This window comes from Salvelinus sp. IW2-2015, linkage group LG17 (assembly GCF_002910315.2).
Source record: "Salvelinus sp. IW2-2015 linkage group LG17, ASM291031v2, whole genome shotgun sequence".
Classification (NCBI taxonomy): domain Eukaryota; kingdom Metazoa; phylum Chordata; class Actinopteri; order Salmoniformes; family Salmonidae; genus Salvelinus; species Salvelinus sp. IW2-2015.
The window spans coordinates 3097085-3113636 of record NC_036857.1 but is presented as its reverse complement, the minus strand read 5'-3'; the positions used below and the strand labels follow the sequence as shown (position 1 = coordinate 3113636).

The window sequence follows — 16552 nt, the reverse complement described above, 5'->3', positions numbered from 1 at the left end:
ATTTATAACAATATATATATAAAAAATCGTCCGATTAATCGGTATCTGCTTTTTTTGGTCCTCCAATAATTGGTATCGCGTTGAAAATCATAATCAGTCGACCTCTACTTGAAACGACCAGTTCATACATGAAACCAACAAATGTCGCTGAGTTAGGCAGTTCTGCATGGAAGAATGGGCCAAATTCCTCCACAGCGACGTGAGAGACGGATCAACAAGTGTAAGGGGCAATTACTTTTTCACACAGGGGAATTGTGTGTTGCATTAACTTTGTTAATAAATCTTTCTTGTCACTATAGGGGGTGCGTTTCGACTTAGCGAAAATTGGTCTCCAAATTAAACTGCCTAGTGCTCATTCTTGCTCGTACAATATGCATATTATTACTACTATTGGATAGAAAACACTCTCTAGTTTCTAAAACCGTTTGAATTATGTCTGTGGTGGAACAGAACTCCTTTACAGCAAAAATCCCTGAATGACTTGCGAAGGTCTGGAATTATGCTCTGATCTGGTTCAGTTTAAAAGTCTTGTGTATATCCTATGGCTGAAATGAACTGCACCGCCTTCCCCTGATGTTCAGTAACAATGAGAAAGTGGAATGGGCTCTGCGTAGCTGTCCGAGTTTATAAAGCCAGAAGGAACGAGAGTACATTTTTTCCTCCTTCGTCATGGCGCAAGGCAGAACTCAGGATGAAATTTTGGAACGCTCAGTTATCGCCAGAGATGTATCCGTCTGTAATTAACTTAAAATATAGGCGTTAGAAACATCATAACGAAGTTATTTGAAACCGATTTATATCAGTTTATGCGAGTATATTGCATTTTTCTGAATTTCCTTAGTATTCGTTTGAGGATTTGGACATGGTGTGCTGCGACATAGCTACTGTTAGCAGCTTAATTCCAAAGTGAAGAGGCGTTTTACAACAAAGCAACTATTCTTTTGAAGAAAGGACACATTGCCCAAGATACTGATGGAAGCTCGTCCAAAAGTAGGAACTATTTATGTGTTATTCCGTATTTTGTGGAAAAAAGTAATAGTGTTTGCTCGCCACTTTTGCAGGCACTGGTCTGGCTGCAACGCACACTATATGTCTATAACGTTAATTTTAAAAATCTAACATAGCGATTGCATTAAGAACTAATTTAATCTTTCGATTGTTGTCCAACTTATATTTTTTTAGTCAAGTTTATGATTAGTATTTTTATTAGAATAGGCGCATATCCAAGATGCGCCGGCAGAATGCATGCAATGTTTGTACTGATTACATAGTTATAACCACACTAGATTTATGCTGCTAAATATGCACTTTTCGAACAAAAGCTATATGCATGGTGTAATATGATGTACAGGACTGTCATCGTGATGAAGTATTATCAAGGTTAGTAAAATGAATATCTTTGTTGGGTTGTTACGATCGCTAACATTTACAGCTGGTAATGCGGTTGTGATTCTGGCTATTGTGGTACGCTCATATAATGCAATATTGTGTTTTCGCTGTAAAACACTTAGAAATCTGAATATTGTCTGGATTCACAAGATCTGTGTCTTTCGATTGCTGTAGGCTGTGTATTTTTTCTGAAATGTTTTAGGATGAGATTTTGGTAATGAGCGTCGGTCTCTGTATTATTCCGGCTGCTTCCAACGCTATTTCAGATTGCAGCTGCAATGTACAACTGTGATTATACCTGAAAAATGCACATTTTCAAACAAAAAAATTATCCATATACATAAATATGTTATCAGACTGTCATCTTAGAAGTTGTTTTCTTGGTTAGTGGCTATATATATTCTTTATTTAGTCGAATTAGTGATAGCTACTGATGCAGAAAAAAATGGTGGACAAAAAAAGTGTGTCTTTTGCTATGTGGGTTAGCTAATAGAAATACATATTTTGTCTCCCTGTAAAACATTTAAAAAATCGGAAATGATGGCTGGATACAAGATCTGTATCTTTCATTTGGTGTCTTGGACTTGTGATTTTCATGAACATTTGATTATATGTATCCCTGTGGCTTTAGGCTAGGCTATGCTAGTCAGCTTTTTTGATGGGGGGATCCGGATCCGGGTTTGTGACTCTATAAAGGTTAATTAAATAAAAATATAATTTTTTGTTATTTGTAAACTCAGGTTCGCTTTATCTAATATTAGATTTTGGTTGAACATCTGACATTCATATTAAAAAATGCAAAAATAGTGAAAATCAGAAAGGGGCAAATACTTTGTTACTGTACTGTAGGTCGTAAATGGAAGTAGAGTATGATACCCGTACTGTAGGTAGTATATGTAGAGCTTTTTTAATTCCTGTAATATGGAAATATTTGTTTCAAAACAATTAAGGCATTGACATGCAAACTTAATCACATTTTCTCTCAACTTTAATTAACTAAACTCAGCAAAAAAGATCATTTTTTCAGACCCTGTCTTTCAAAGATAATTTGTAAAAATCTAAATAACTTCACAGATCTCATCATTGTAAAGGGTTTAAACACTGTTCCCATGCTTGTTCAATGAACCATAAACAATAAATGAACATGCACCTGTGGACGGTCGTTAAGACACTAACAGCTTACAGACGGTAGGCAATTAAGGTCACAGTTATGAAACTTAGGACACTAAAGAGGCTTTCTACTGACTCTGAAAAACACCAAAGAAAGATGCCCAGGGTCCCTGCTCTCTGCGTGAACGTGCCTTGGCATGCTGCAAGGAGGCATGAGGACTACAGATGTGGCCAGGGCAATAAATTGCTATGTTCGTACTGTGAGACGCCTAAGACAGCGCTACAGGCGGACTGCTGATCGTCCTCGCAGTTGGCAGACACGTGTAACAACACCTGCACAGGATCGGTACATCCGAACATCACACGTGCGGGACAGGTACAGGATGGCAACAACAACTGCCCGAGTTACACCAGGAACGCACAATCCCTCCATCAGTGCTCAGACTGTCTGCAATAGGCTGAGAGAGGCTGGACTGAGGGCTTGTATGCCTGTTGTAAGGCAGGTCCTCACCAGACATCACCGGCAACAGTGTGGCCTATGGACACAAACCCACCGTCGCTGGACCAGACCAGACTGGCAAAAAGTACTCTTCACTGACGAGTCGTGGTTTTGTCTCACCAGGGGTGATGGTCGGATTCGCGTTTATCATCGAAGGAATGAGCGTTACACCGAGGCCTGGGAAGACATCGTCCTCCCTCATGTGGTACCCTTCCTGCAGGCTCATCCTGACGTGACCCTCCAGCATTACAATGCCACCAGCCATACTGCTCGTTCTGTGCGTGATWTCCTGCATGACAGGAATGTCAGTGTTCTGCCATGGCCAGCGAAGAGCCCAGATCTCAATCCTATTGAGCACGTCTGGGACCTGTTGGATCAGAGGGTGAAGGCTAGGGCCATTCCCCCCAGAAATGTCCAGGAACTTGTAGGTGCCTTGGTGGAAGAGTGGGGTAACATCTCACAGCAAGAACTGGCAAATCTGGTGCAGTCCATGAGGAGGAGATGCACTGCAGTACTTAATGCCGCTGGTGGCCACACCAGATACTGACTGTTACTTTTGATTTTGACCCCCCTTTTATTCAGGGACACATTATTCCATTTCTGTTAGTCACATGTCTGTGGAACTTGTTCAGTTTGTCTCAGTTGTTGAATCTTGTTATGTTCATACAAATATTTACACGTTAAGTTTGCTGAAAATAAACGCAGTTGACAGTGAAGGACGTTTCTCTTTCTGCTGAGTTTGTCTTTTTATTTTATAATGGATATTCCAAAACGGTCAAATGATCTTAGTCRAGACGTTTAATTGACGGTTAATGAAAAGACAGATCGAGGATCACCCTAAATAATTACAGATTAGTCTCAGTGTGAAGAGGTTGTCTGGAAGAGAGCAGTGAGGAGTCTTTGTGAGCYTGGTGCACTTCATTAGGGACCAGTCTGTTTTTCCACTAAATAAGGCCTAGATCTCTCAATGAATTTCACTGGACCCTGCCTGCCTGGCTGGCAGCACGACTGGCACGTATGTCCTCTGTGATGTCACGCGTCTTAATTAACTCAAACGCTGCTTTGAATAGACAACAATAAGATAAGGATTTTGGGTCTGCTGTTGTCTTCTCTTTTTGTTTTCTCTTTACAATATGCAAATACTTTTTTATTTCAAGTCATTTTGGCAAGTCATGCAGACGTTCTCTTTCTGATCTGGCTTCTGTCACCGTTCTTTCTTTGTTTCTTTACCTCATTAGTCCTTCTTGTTTTTCATTCTGTTGTCCGTGCCTTACTGATCCTCTTCTGGTAATTTCAGCCAACCCTCGTTGATGATCCATCCTATTAATCTAACCCGTCTTTTCCCCTTCTCTTTCAATCCATATTGTTGTGCTGCCAATCGCCACCTCGTTGTCTTTTTCCTCCGTCTGTCCTCTCTTCCCTCCATGGCTGTCCTGGGTGGCCCCCCCTTGTGTTTACCCCGTGTGTGGTGCTGTGGTGCAGATAGCGTGTCAGAGTGCTGTGAGTCAGGAGCAGGTGGAAGGTATCCTGACTGAGAACGATGCTCTCAGGACTAACCTAGTCGCTCTGGAACAGGTATAGTATTCTGACCCCCGCCCTGCCAGGACCCCCACGGAACCTCATCACTATTCACTCTACCACTGTCACCACTCACCAGCCATTACCCATGATGCATCACTATTATGACAAGTTGAGTTGTTGTGATTAAAGTCAGGGAGGTAAAGATGTTTTTCACATACTGACGGATGGTGATTATTTCAATAGTTCAGACATGAATTGCTGCTACTTACAATATTACTTACAATAATAATAATAATGTTGTTTTTCCTACAAAGCTTAATCTGAAGACGTTCAACTTCTGCTCATCTGCTTTTCATGTCTCACTTTCTCCACTTCTGACCCATTTGATCCACTTTGTTTCATTAAACAAAGTCTAGAAATACCTTTTGTAAAACGTAATCAAATGTTGTTCCATTGTGAAGCTCAGTGTGTCCTAACTAGTGGGTGGGCGTTGTCATTAGATTCAGACAGTGAAGACTCAGGAGATGAACCTTTTGCGTGACCAAAACATGGCTCTGAACGTTGAGCTGCAGCAGAGACGGACAGAGCAGGAGAGCTTCCTGGCACAGAGAGATGACCTTAACTCTCAGCTACAGGTTTGTGTGACCCTCACATTGTCCTAATGCATGCATACTCCGATAACCACTGAAATAAACCTTACTTTTACAGTGGTTAGTACTTTGATAAAGCGCTTCTATTGTAGGTCAAGGAGGAAAAAGATGGGAGTTGCAAATGTATTTTTATCCTCTCTTTAGCTGTGTTTTTCTCTCTGTAGGAGGTGAACCGTGCCAACAGCAGACTGTTGGAACAGCTGACTGAATTGGACCAATGGAAAGACCGATTACAGCAAGAGCTGGAGGAGGCTAAAAAGGTGGGCTATCTGTGACACACACACACACACACACACACACACACACACACACACACACACAGTGAACAGAGATGCGTGCTGGAGGGGTACACACATGGCACTGTAGTAATTGGCATTACTGTATGCCAGTGAAGGTGGGAGTGCTGATTTGACCTCTCTCAAGCTCCACTCCTTCTGCCCACGGGGTCACAGGCCATAAATGGACAGCACCGCTTCAATTAGCATATGTGCCAGTCTTGGACTTATCACAGAGTTATCTTTGAGTCAAATTTATATGAATTCAGGATTATGATTCAAAGACTCATGGTTTGTTTAAGAAAGAGTGAATCAGTGCTGGATGAGTGTGAATGTTATTGTTCATCTRTCATCACAATAAATGTCAAGAGATATCCTCCCGTCTCCCTCCCCCTGCAGACAGCTGACAAGCGGAAGGCCATGCTGGATGAACTGGCCATGGAGATAATCACAGAGAAGTCCCGGCACAAGGAGGAGCTGAGCGACGTGCGTCTGCAGCATGAGAAGGAGGTGCTGGGGGTGCGAGCGCGCTACGAGAAAGAGCTGAGGGGTCTCCACGAGGTCAAGAACCGCACAGAGGAGGGGATCCGCTCACAGCTCCGAGACGAGAAGGTGAAGGGGGGGACACATTTAGATTCAGGGCCACAGAGCCAACGAAAAGGGAGAGAACATGAGCAGGTGCTCTGCTTGTGTATTAATGTGACCTTTGACCTCTAGGCTCGCAATAAGGAGCTGGAGGGTCTGCAGCAGTGTGTGGAGGAGCTACAAGCCCAGGTCCAGTCCATGGAGGACACTAAGGGCTGGTTCGAACGCAGACTCAAAGATGCTGAGGTACACGACCAACTTCACTTTCACATTGATTTATTCACTAGAATATTCCAGTACTTACTGGAATATGTAGTGTAGTTATGCTGTGTTGTACACTTTATAGCTTGTACATGAACACACAGAAATGCTGTTGGAGATGAGGTTAATGAGTGATCAATACTGGCAGTTTGAGGCGCTCTTCACTGCCCGGAGTAATGCCTGTCACGGTAACTCTGACCACGTGGCGTCACGGGGAACTGACTGACGCAACCGGGCGTCACGGGATCACTGCCTCGACGTGGGGCCGTGTCGACGGGATCACTGGACCACGGGGCGTCAGCGGGAACACTGACGCACAGGGGGCAGTGCAAGCGGACCAACTAGAAGGCAGAGCCGAGGGTGATTGGGCGCTGCACGGGGGAACTCTGACCACGCGGGCGTCACGGGATAGACGTCCTGACCACGGGTGGAGTTCACGGGATAAGCTCGGAGTCGACGCGCACGGGGCGCCACGGGAACGGCTTCGACCACGGGGCGTCAACGGAGAACTCTGACCACGGGCGGTCACGGGAACCGACCGATGGCAGCGGGGCGTGCACGGGAACCTGACCACGGGGCGTCACGGGAACACTGACCACGGGGCGTCACGGGAACACTGGCCACGGGGCGTCACGGGAACACTGGCCACGGGGCGTCACGGGAACACTGGCCACGGGGCGTCACGGGAAACACTGGCCACGGGGGTCCACGGGAAACTCTGACCATCCGGGGCGTCACGGGAAACGACTGGCGCACAAGGTGTCAGTAGTGCTTCTTACTTATTTCTGCTCAGATTTTTTTGTTTTCTAGCATTTACTGTGATTAATGACTTTACATATGTGTAGTAGTTTAGCCTTTTTAAAGAATTCTAAAAATACATGTGTGCTGATGATTAGGTGATGTGTTGTTCCTCTCTGTGTTTAGGAGAGCATGGAGAAGAGCTGTCTGGAGCACCAGGAGAGCACGGAGAAGCTGCAGGAAGAACACTCTCTCCAACTGAAGGTTGTTTGCCTTGTTTTCCTCTTCTCAGACACGGCAGGGTGGTGTACACAGCAACACACTCAGACACTTTCCTCCGGGCCCAGGGGAATACTGACTGGGAGTGTGTGTAGGCTTTGTTCACTGCAGTTGGCCCTAGTGTTGCACGGTATACCGAAACTTTCTTACTGTATGTGAGAGGAGAAAAAAAACCTGTTTGTTACTAGAATTGTTGTTACGCTCGGTACTTCTGTCAAATGTCTCACGTGATTGAGAGTATCAAGTCTGTGGTGAGGATGCATTGCCACAGCACTTTTCAATCAACTTTTGATTTAGTTTAATAAATAGATTGACGCAAAGCGTTAGAGGGGCAAAGTGAGTTTTTTTTTTGGCTGATTTGCTTCAGGAGTTTTGAACTCGAGCACAATTTCTCTGTTCTTCACATTGGAGTGCTGCTGCAGGCTCTTGACCAATCAGGTTCATGGAACAATGCATTAATCTTAAGGTGCGTGCTCTCCACTTTCCTCAGGTCTTTATTTAGCGATTGTGATCACACCACTCCAGACGGACACAAGCAAAAACTCTTCCATAAATGTAGCAGCCTAAACACTAGTGATCTAACGTGYTGTATTGCAAAGAAACAAACAGCAACAGCAGCTGCATGGTCTAACCTACTATTCACTCTGTCCCTCTGGCCAGGGTAAACGCAGTGGTAACGTTATGTATTCATAGCCCATTTGTTTTTGAGAAAATGTGAATGGGATCAAATTAGTTTTATCTTCAAACTGACTAGACTACCTAGACTTTTTCAATCCAAAATGATTAACTGGAATGAATCAATCAACATAATAGCTGATATAGACTGTGAGTACTTGTTTAATTAGGCCTACAGTTGCATAGGGCAGGACTGCACGATGCAAACCAGCATAAAGCAAGCTCAGCCYTGTGAAACATGCAGTTTTATAATGCCATTTCTACCCATTTTGTTGAAAGACTAAGAAATGTTTTGGCAGTTTTTTTAAAGCTAATTTCCTGGAAGCAAAACGTGTAGGATATCATATGCTATCTGGGGCCCCGCTGAAGGCCGGAGCATGTCCCCGTTTGGTAATCCGGCCCTGGTCCCTCTTCTCCCTTCCTGTTTTCTCTAGATTCCATAGCCACAAAGACACATTCCACAGCCACGTTCGGGCTCGCGAATGATGTCAGTACTTTAAGACTTTTATAAAAGAGATGGCTTCTTCCATGGAGATGTTATTGWTCGGTACAATAGAATATTTTCTCCTAGCAGTTGCCAATAAAATAACTCCTAAATGGGAGGGATTGTTTGCCATCTGTAGCCCCATGAAATCAGATTTTACAAGCTCAATAACTCAAAGCATGCACATACTCCTATTGAATAATTTGCATTCACCTGTATTTTAAATAGACCTAGGCTATATCGTTATTTACCCAGTTTATCAATAGAGATTTACAKTACCATTCAAATAAATGATTACCATTTATGTTTTGTAGTTAGATTGGTAAAAACAAAGTCATATTGATTGTATGATTTATTAATTAATGCATACATGGCTGTAAAAAATAAACCGGACGTACAATTTTTCAAATGTAATAACATTGAATCCTAAAGATGCCCAACGATTGAACATAGTTTCTTTCTGKATCAAGTGYCATTCTATGACTTTGGTTATACACCTTTTCTTTGTTGTGGCATGGAGTATCATATCGAGTATCGTGATACTAAACCTGCTATCAGTATCGAAGTGAAAATTCTGGTATCGTGACAACACTAGTTGACCCAGGGACATACTATACTCACTGGAAGTGTACGTGGACTTCGTTCAGGTAGATGAAGCTATGACTCCTCACATTGCTATTCTCGTCTGCTGAGTACCTGATGTTTATTGAACTTATTTAGCAATTAAAAGTGTTACTTATAGAGTGTGTTTCTCTTCTATGTCTAACTCTAATTGGGCAGGTAGGTTTGGTGATATGCTTGTTTGAAATTGAACCCCTACTGTTTCAATTAAAATCCTGTTAGTATCATGAAGTTAATTCTGAATGGAACTGTTGTGTTAATCTTGTCATCACTGTAGATATTCCATTAGCATGGTGTGACTAGTAACCTTATCTTGAAACGGATTCAAATTGTGTGATTCTCAGATCGGATCTGTGAAAGTAACTGAAACTGAATACGTATTCTTTGTGTTTCTCATTCAGGGAAAGGCATCTGATATAGATGGTGTGAACCTGCAGTTGACAGAAGTAGAGAAGGAAAGGGATGTGCACATTGAAACCATTGGAAAACTGAAACAGGTAAACTAACCCTTTTTGTAGTTAGTAGAAACTACCATTATAGTTATTTTTCTATCAAATTTTCAGAGGAAAGTACAGTTTGAAATGTTCCGTACATGTTCACATAAACTCAGCAAAAAAAGAAACCTCCCTTTTTCAGGACCCTGTCTTTCAAAGATAATTTGTAAAAATCCAACTAACTTCACAGATCTTCATTGTAAAGGGTCTAAACAATTATTGAACATGCACCTGTGGAATGGTCGTTAAGACACTAACAGCTTACAGACGGTAGGCAATTAAGGTCACAGTTATGAAAACTTAGGACACTAAAGAGGCCTTTCTACTGACTCTGAAAAAAGAAAGATGCCCAGGGTCCCTGCTCATCTGCGTGAACGTGCCATAGGCATGCTGCAAGGAGGCAATAAATTGAAATGTCAGTACTGTGAGACGCCTAAGACAGCGCTACAGGAAGACAGGACGCCGACAGCTGAGTTTTCCTCGCAGTGTCAGACCACGTGTAACAACAGCTGCACAGATCGGACAATCGAACATGCACACCTGCGGACAGGCACAGGATGCGCAACAACAACCTGCCAAGATTACACCAGGAACCATAATCCCTCCATCAGTGCTCAGACTGTCTGCAATAGGTGAAGAGGCTGGACTGAGGGCTTGTAGCCGGTTGTAAGCAGTCCTGCACCAGACATCTACCAAGGCAACAACAGTCACCTAGCGGACACAAACCCACCGTCACTGGACGCAGAACCAGACTGGCAAAAAGTGGCTCTTCACTGACGAGTGCGTGGTTTTGTCTCAGCCAGCGGTGTGGATCGGATTCACAGTTTCATCTCGACGCGAATTGAGGCGTTACACCGAGGCCTTTACTCTGGAGCGGAAATCGATTTGGGTGGAGGGCCATCATGTCTTGGCGTGTGTCACAGCATCATCGGACTAAAAGCTCTGTGTCAGTGCAGCATCTCAAGCCTGTGCTTGAGCAGGGAAACATCCTCCTCCCTTCATGGTGGTACCTTGCCTTCAGTCCATGCCTGACGGACCCTTCCAGGCATTACAATGGGCCACCAGCCATAGCTGCTCTTCTGTGGCGATTTCCCTGCATGACAGGAATTGTCAGTGTTCCATGGCCCAGCGAAGAGCCCAGATCTCAATCCCAGTGAGGCACGTCTGGGACCTGTTGGATCGGAGGGTGAGGGCTAGGGCAGTCCCGGCCCAGAAATGTCGGAACTTCAGGTGCCTTGTTGGAGAGTGGGCTAACATCGTCACAGCAAGAACTGGCAAATCTGAGAGAGCCCGCTGCCAATTTACTTAATGGCAGCCGGTGGGCGCACCAGAATATCTAACTGTTCATTTGATTTTGACCCCCTTTGTTTAGGACAACATTATTCCATTTCTGTTAGTCACGTTTGTGCAACTGTCTGTTTTGAATCTTGTTTATGTTCATACAAAATATTAACACATGTGTAAGTTTGGCTGAAATAAACGCAGTTGACAGTGAGAGACATTTCTTTTTTTGCTGAGTTTAGAAGCTGTATATAAGGCTTGTGGTCATGTAATGGTCTCAGTCTAGAGCCTCTCGCCCGTTTTTGGGACAGGAGATTAAAGAACCTAGATGCCAGCGGATCCTGCGAGAGAGAAAGGGTAGTCAGCAGTATAGGGAACACTCTCCTCGCCCTGCTCTTCTCTCTCTGCGCTCTCTCTCGCTCCTCCTCTCTCTCTCTCTCTCTCTCTCCTTCAACTGCCTCTCTCTGCTCTCTCCTCCGCTGCCTCTCTCCTCTCCGCCTCTCTCTCTCTCTCTCTCTCCTCCTTGCCTCTCTCTCTCTCTCTCTCCTCGCTTGCTCTCTCTCTTCTCTCCTGCGCTCCTCTTCTCTCTGCTGCTCTTCTCCTGGCTGCCTCTCTCTCTCTCTGCTCTCTCGCTTGCCTTTCTCTCTCTCTTCTTCTCTCCTCTCTTGCTCTCTCTCTCTCTCTCTCTCCTCGCTGCTCTCCTCTCTCTCTCTCTCCTCGCGCCTCTCTCCTCTCTCTCTCCTCGCTCCTCTCCTCGGCGTCCTCTCTCTCTCCTCGCTCCTCTCTCTCTCCTCTCTCTTCTCCTCGCTGCCTCTCTCCTCTCATCCTCGCATCCTCTCTCTCTCTCACTCACCACTTAACTTCTGAAACTGATGAGTCAGTCCCCTTCCATTTAGTACAGAGTGGAAATTTAAATTATAACTTACAGGTGGCAGGTAGGCAGACAACTCACACAGCCTTTTTTTGCTATGTACGTTTTTTTAAAAGTTTTCTTTAAACTTACTAGGCAAGTCAGTTAAGAACAAATTCCTATTTACAATACAAACCCTCCCCTAACCCGGACGACGCTGGGCAAATTGTGTGCCGCCCTATGGGACTCCCGATCACGGCCGGYTGTGATACAGCCCGGGATCGAACCTGGGTCTGTAGTGATGCCTCCAGCACTGCGAAGCAGTGACTTAGACCACTGTGCCACTCAGGATCCCTTTGTAACCACTCATCAGATGCCTGCCTGCCTTGATAAGTATTTCTTCTGCAGATAATTGCAAGCTTGCCTGAGGCGTAGGGGTTGTAAGGCATAGGAGTTGTAAGAGCTTTCTGTAGCTCCTTTTCCCAGCCACAATCTAAATAGTTTTCAGGGTAGGATGGTTCATCTTATTTGATTGTTTTCTTTGTCTTAATCAGACGCCTGTCTAAGATGACCTTTGCYTCTCCCTGAGTCGTATGCTGTTGTCTATGCATAGAGAGAGAAAAAACATGCTGCAGTGTTTTTTAAATGAAGTAGTGTACTCTCCTCTCAAGGGCTTTGTGATGTTGTTTGTAGCTGAAAGACTTGAAGAGGCAGCTACAGCTGGAGAGGAAGAGAGCTGATAAACTACAGGAGCGGCTACAGGAGATCCTCACCAACACTAAGACCAGGACAGGTGAGAGGAGACAACCTGATTGACCTACACACATTTCATGTCATCAGGCAAAAGTCTATATATACCACTATATGATGTTATGCAATGCCATCAAAGTATTCAAACCCCTTSACTTTCTCCAAATTTTGTTGTGTTACAGCCTGAATAAAACACACTTCTTTTTTTGGGTCACTGACCTACACACAATACCCCATGATGTCAAAATGGAATTATGTTCTTTGACATTTTTACAAATTAATAAAAAATGTAAAGCTAAAATCTTGAGTCAATAAGTATTCAACCCCTTTGTTATGGCCAGACTAAATAAATTAGTCGAGCAGTGAATTTCAAACACAGATTCAACCACAAAGACCGGAGTGGTTATCCAATGTCTTGCAAAAAGGGCACCAATTGGTAGATGGGTAAAAAATGTAAAAGCAGACATTGAATATCCCTTTGAGCATGGTGAAGTTATTAATTACACTTTGGATKGTGTATAATCCAAAGTCACTACACCCAGTCACTTAAAAGATAAAGGCGTCCTTCCTAACTCAGTTGCCGGAGAGGAAGGAAACCACTCAGGGATTTCACAATGAGGCCAATGGTGACTTTAAAACMGTTAGAGTTTAATGGCTGTGATAGGAGAAAACTGAGGATGGATCAACAACATTGTAGCTACTCCACAATACTAACCTAAATGACAGAGTGAAAAGAAGGAASCCTGTACATCCTGTTTGAGACAAGGCACTAAAGTAATACTCCAAAACATGTGGCAAAACAATGAACAATTTGTCCTGAATACAAAGTGTTATGTTTGGGGCAAATGCATTTCAACACATTACTGAGTGCCACTCTCCATATTTTAAAGCATAGTGGTGGCTGCGTCATGTTATGGGTATGCTTGTAATTGTTCTTAAAAGTCTACGCTGTTGTGGGGGTTCTAAGCTGATATMTGGAATTGTTTTAAGATGGTCATACTATGGATCATTTAGCTATTGGGTTTAGAATTTTAGGAGCCCTTTAGCTATAAAAAAATATATATATAAAAAATGATTTGATAAATTATTACATTTGGCCTTTACTACTATATCCCATAGAAACACATTGAATAATTCATTCATAAATGGCAAAAAAGAAAGTGAAAAAGTAAATCACAAGAAACAAGGTTTTGAACTTTGTCCTATATCTAGAAGATAATAGAAAGCTCAGGAATTGTTGTTGTTGTGATATACACTGCTAAAAATAAAAACAGCTTAAACAACACAATGTAACTCCAAGTCAATCACACTTCTGTAAAATCAAACTGTCACTTAGGAAGCAACACTGATTGACAATAAATTTCACATGCTGTTGTACAATGGAATAGACAACAGGTGGAAATTATAGGCAATTATGGCAAACGCCCCCAATAAAGGAGTGGTTCTGCAGGTGGTGACCACAGACCACTTCTCAGTTCCTATGCTTCCTGGCTGATGTTTTGTCACTTTTAATGCTGGCGGTGCTTCACTCTATGGTAGCATGAGACGGAGTCTACAACCCACACAAGTGGCTCAGGTAGTGCAGCTCATCCAGGATGGCACATCAATGCAAGCTGTGGCCAGAAGGTTTGCTGTGTCTGTCAGCGTAGTGTCCAGAGCATGGAGGCGCTACCAGGAGACAGGCCAGTACATCAGGAGACGTGGAGGAGGCCGTAGGAGGGCAACAACCCAGCAGCAGGACCGCTACCTCCGCCTTTGTGCAAGGAGGAGCACTGCCAGAGCCCTGCAAAATGACCTCCAGCAGGCCACAATGTGCATGTGTCTGCTCAAACAGTCAGAAACAGATCCATAAGGGTGGTATGAGGGCCGACGTCCACAGGTGGGTTGTGCTTACAGCCCATCACCGTGCAGGACGTTTGGCATTTGCCAAGAAACACCAAGATTGGCAAATTCGCCACTGGCGCCCTGTGCTCTTCACAGATGAAAGCAGGTTCACACTGAGCACGTGACAGACGTGACAGAGTCTGGAGATGCCGTGGAGAACGTTCTGCTGCCTGCAAACTCCTCCAGCATGACCGTTTGGCGGGCGGTCAGTCATGGTGTGGGGTGGCATTTCTTTGGGGGCGCCACAGCCCTCCATGTGCTCGCCAGAGGTAGCCTGACTGCCATTAGGTACCGAGATGAGATCCTCAGACCCCTTGTGAGACCATATGCTTGTGGGTTGGCCCTGGGTTCCTCCTAATGCAAGACAATGCTAGAACTCATGTGGCTGGAGTGTGTCAGCAGTTCCTGCAGAGGAAGGCATTGATGCTTTGGACTGCCCGTTCCCCAGACCTGAATCCAATTGAGCACATCTGGGACATCATGTCTCGCTCCATCCACCAACGCCACGTTGCACCACAAGACTGTCCAGGAGTTGGCGGATGCTTTAGTCCAGGTCTGGGAGGAGACCCTCAGGAGACCATCCGCCACCTCATCAGGAGCATGCCCAGGCGTTGTAGGGAGGTCAACAGGCACGTGGAGGCCACACACACTACTGAGCCTCATTTTGACTTGTTTTAAGGACATTACATTCAAAGTTGGATCAGCCTGTAGTGTGGTTTTCCACTTTAATTTTGAGTGTGACTCCAAATCCAGACCTCCATGGGTTGATAAATTTGATTTACATTGATCAGTTTTGTGTGATTTTGTTGTCAGCACATTCAACTATGTAAAGAAAAAAGTATTTAATATAGAATATTTCATTCATTCAGATCTAGGATGTGTTATTTTAGTGTTCCCTTTATTTTTTTGAGCAGTGTATATATCACACTCACACACACAGTCAAAACTTTGGACACACCTACTCATTCAAGGGTTTTTCTTTATTTGTTACTATTTTCTACATTGTAGAATAATAGTGAAGACATCAAAACTTTGATATAACGCATATGGAATCATGTAGTAACCAAAAAAGTGTTAACCTCTCTTGGGTACGTGAGACGTTAGGTCCCACCTCAACAGCCAGTGAAAACTGCTGGGCGCCAAATTCAAAATACAGAAATACTCATTATAAAAAATCAGAAAACAAAACATATTTTACATAGGTTTAAAGATAACTTCTTGTGAATCCAACCACGCGTGTCAGATTTAAAAATGCTTTACGGCGAAAGCATACCTTACGATTATTTGAGAACATAGCCCAGCATGACAAATCATTACAAGCAGTAACCAGCCAAGTAGAAGAGTTACACAAGTCAGAAATGGAGATAAAATGAATCCCTTACCTTTGATGATCTTCATACACTCAGCAGACATTAATTTACTCAATAAATGTTCCTTTTGTTCGGTAAAGTCTCTTTATATCCAAAAACCTCAGTTTTGTTCGCGTTTTCTTCAGTAATCCACAGGCTCAAACGCAGTCAAAACAGGCAGACAAAAAATCCACATTGTATCCGTAAAGTTCATAGAAACATGTCAAACGATGTTTATATTCAATCCTCAGTTTTTTTTTTGCCTAAATAATCGATAATATTTCAACCGGACAATAACGTCGTCAATATGCTAAATGACTTAAATGTAAATGTAAATGTAAATATAAAAGGTAAACAAGAAAGGCACTCTCTCGGTCGCGCGCATGAAAAAGCTCTGACACTTTAGGGTCCACTCATTCAGACTGCTCTTACTTCCTAATTTTTCAGAATACAAGCCTGAAACAATTTCTAAAGAYTGTTGACATCTAGTGGAAGGCATAGGAACTGCAATCTGAGTCCTAAGTCAATGGATACTGTAATGGCATTGAATAGAAAACTACAAAACCACAAAAAAAACTACTTCCCGAATGGATTTTTCTCAGGTTTTTGCCTGCCAAATCAGTTCTGTTCAACTCAGACACTATTTTAACTTCTCTGGGATATGGCCAAAAGCAAGTAAAAATGCAGAGCGCCAAATTCAAATAAATTACTATAAACATCAAACTTTCATGAAATCACACATGCAATACACCAAATTAAAGCTACACTTGTTGTGAATACAGCCAACATGTCAGATTTCAAAAAGGCTTTTCGGCGAAAGCAAACAATGCTATTATCTGAGGATAGCACCATAGTAA

At 43.5% G+C, this 16552-nt stretch overlaps 1 protein-coding gene across 1 annotated transcript in view; it reads left to right on the top strand.

Moving 5' to 3' along the window:
- The window catches only part of LOC111976839 (GRIP1-associated protein 1-like), an 88698-nt gene that overhangs the window by 14965 nt on the left and 57181 nt on the right, over positions 1–16552 (top strand). The window contains 10 exon segments of the mRNA XM_070448160.1: positions 4481–4573; positions 5020–5154; positions 5334–5429; positions 5844–6056; positions 6162–6275; positions 7215–7292; positions 9489–9584; positions 11174–11229; positions 11791–11797; positions 12406–12505. Coding sequence (XP_070304261.1) covers positions 4481–4573; positions 5020–5154; positions 5334–5429; positions 5844–6056; positions 6162–6275; positions 7215–7292; positions 9489–9584; positions 11174–11229; positions 11791–11797; positions 12406–12505 — 988 coding nt within the window.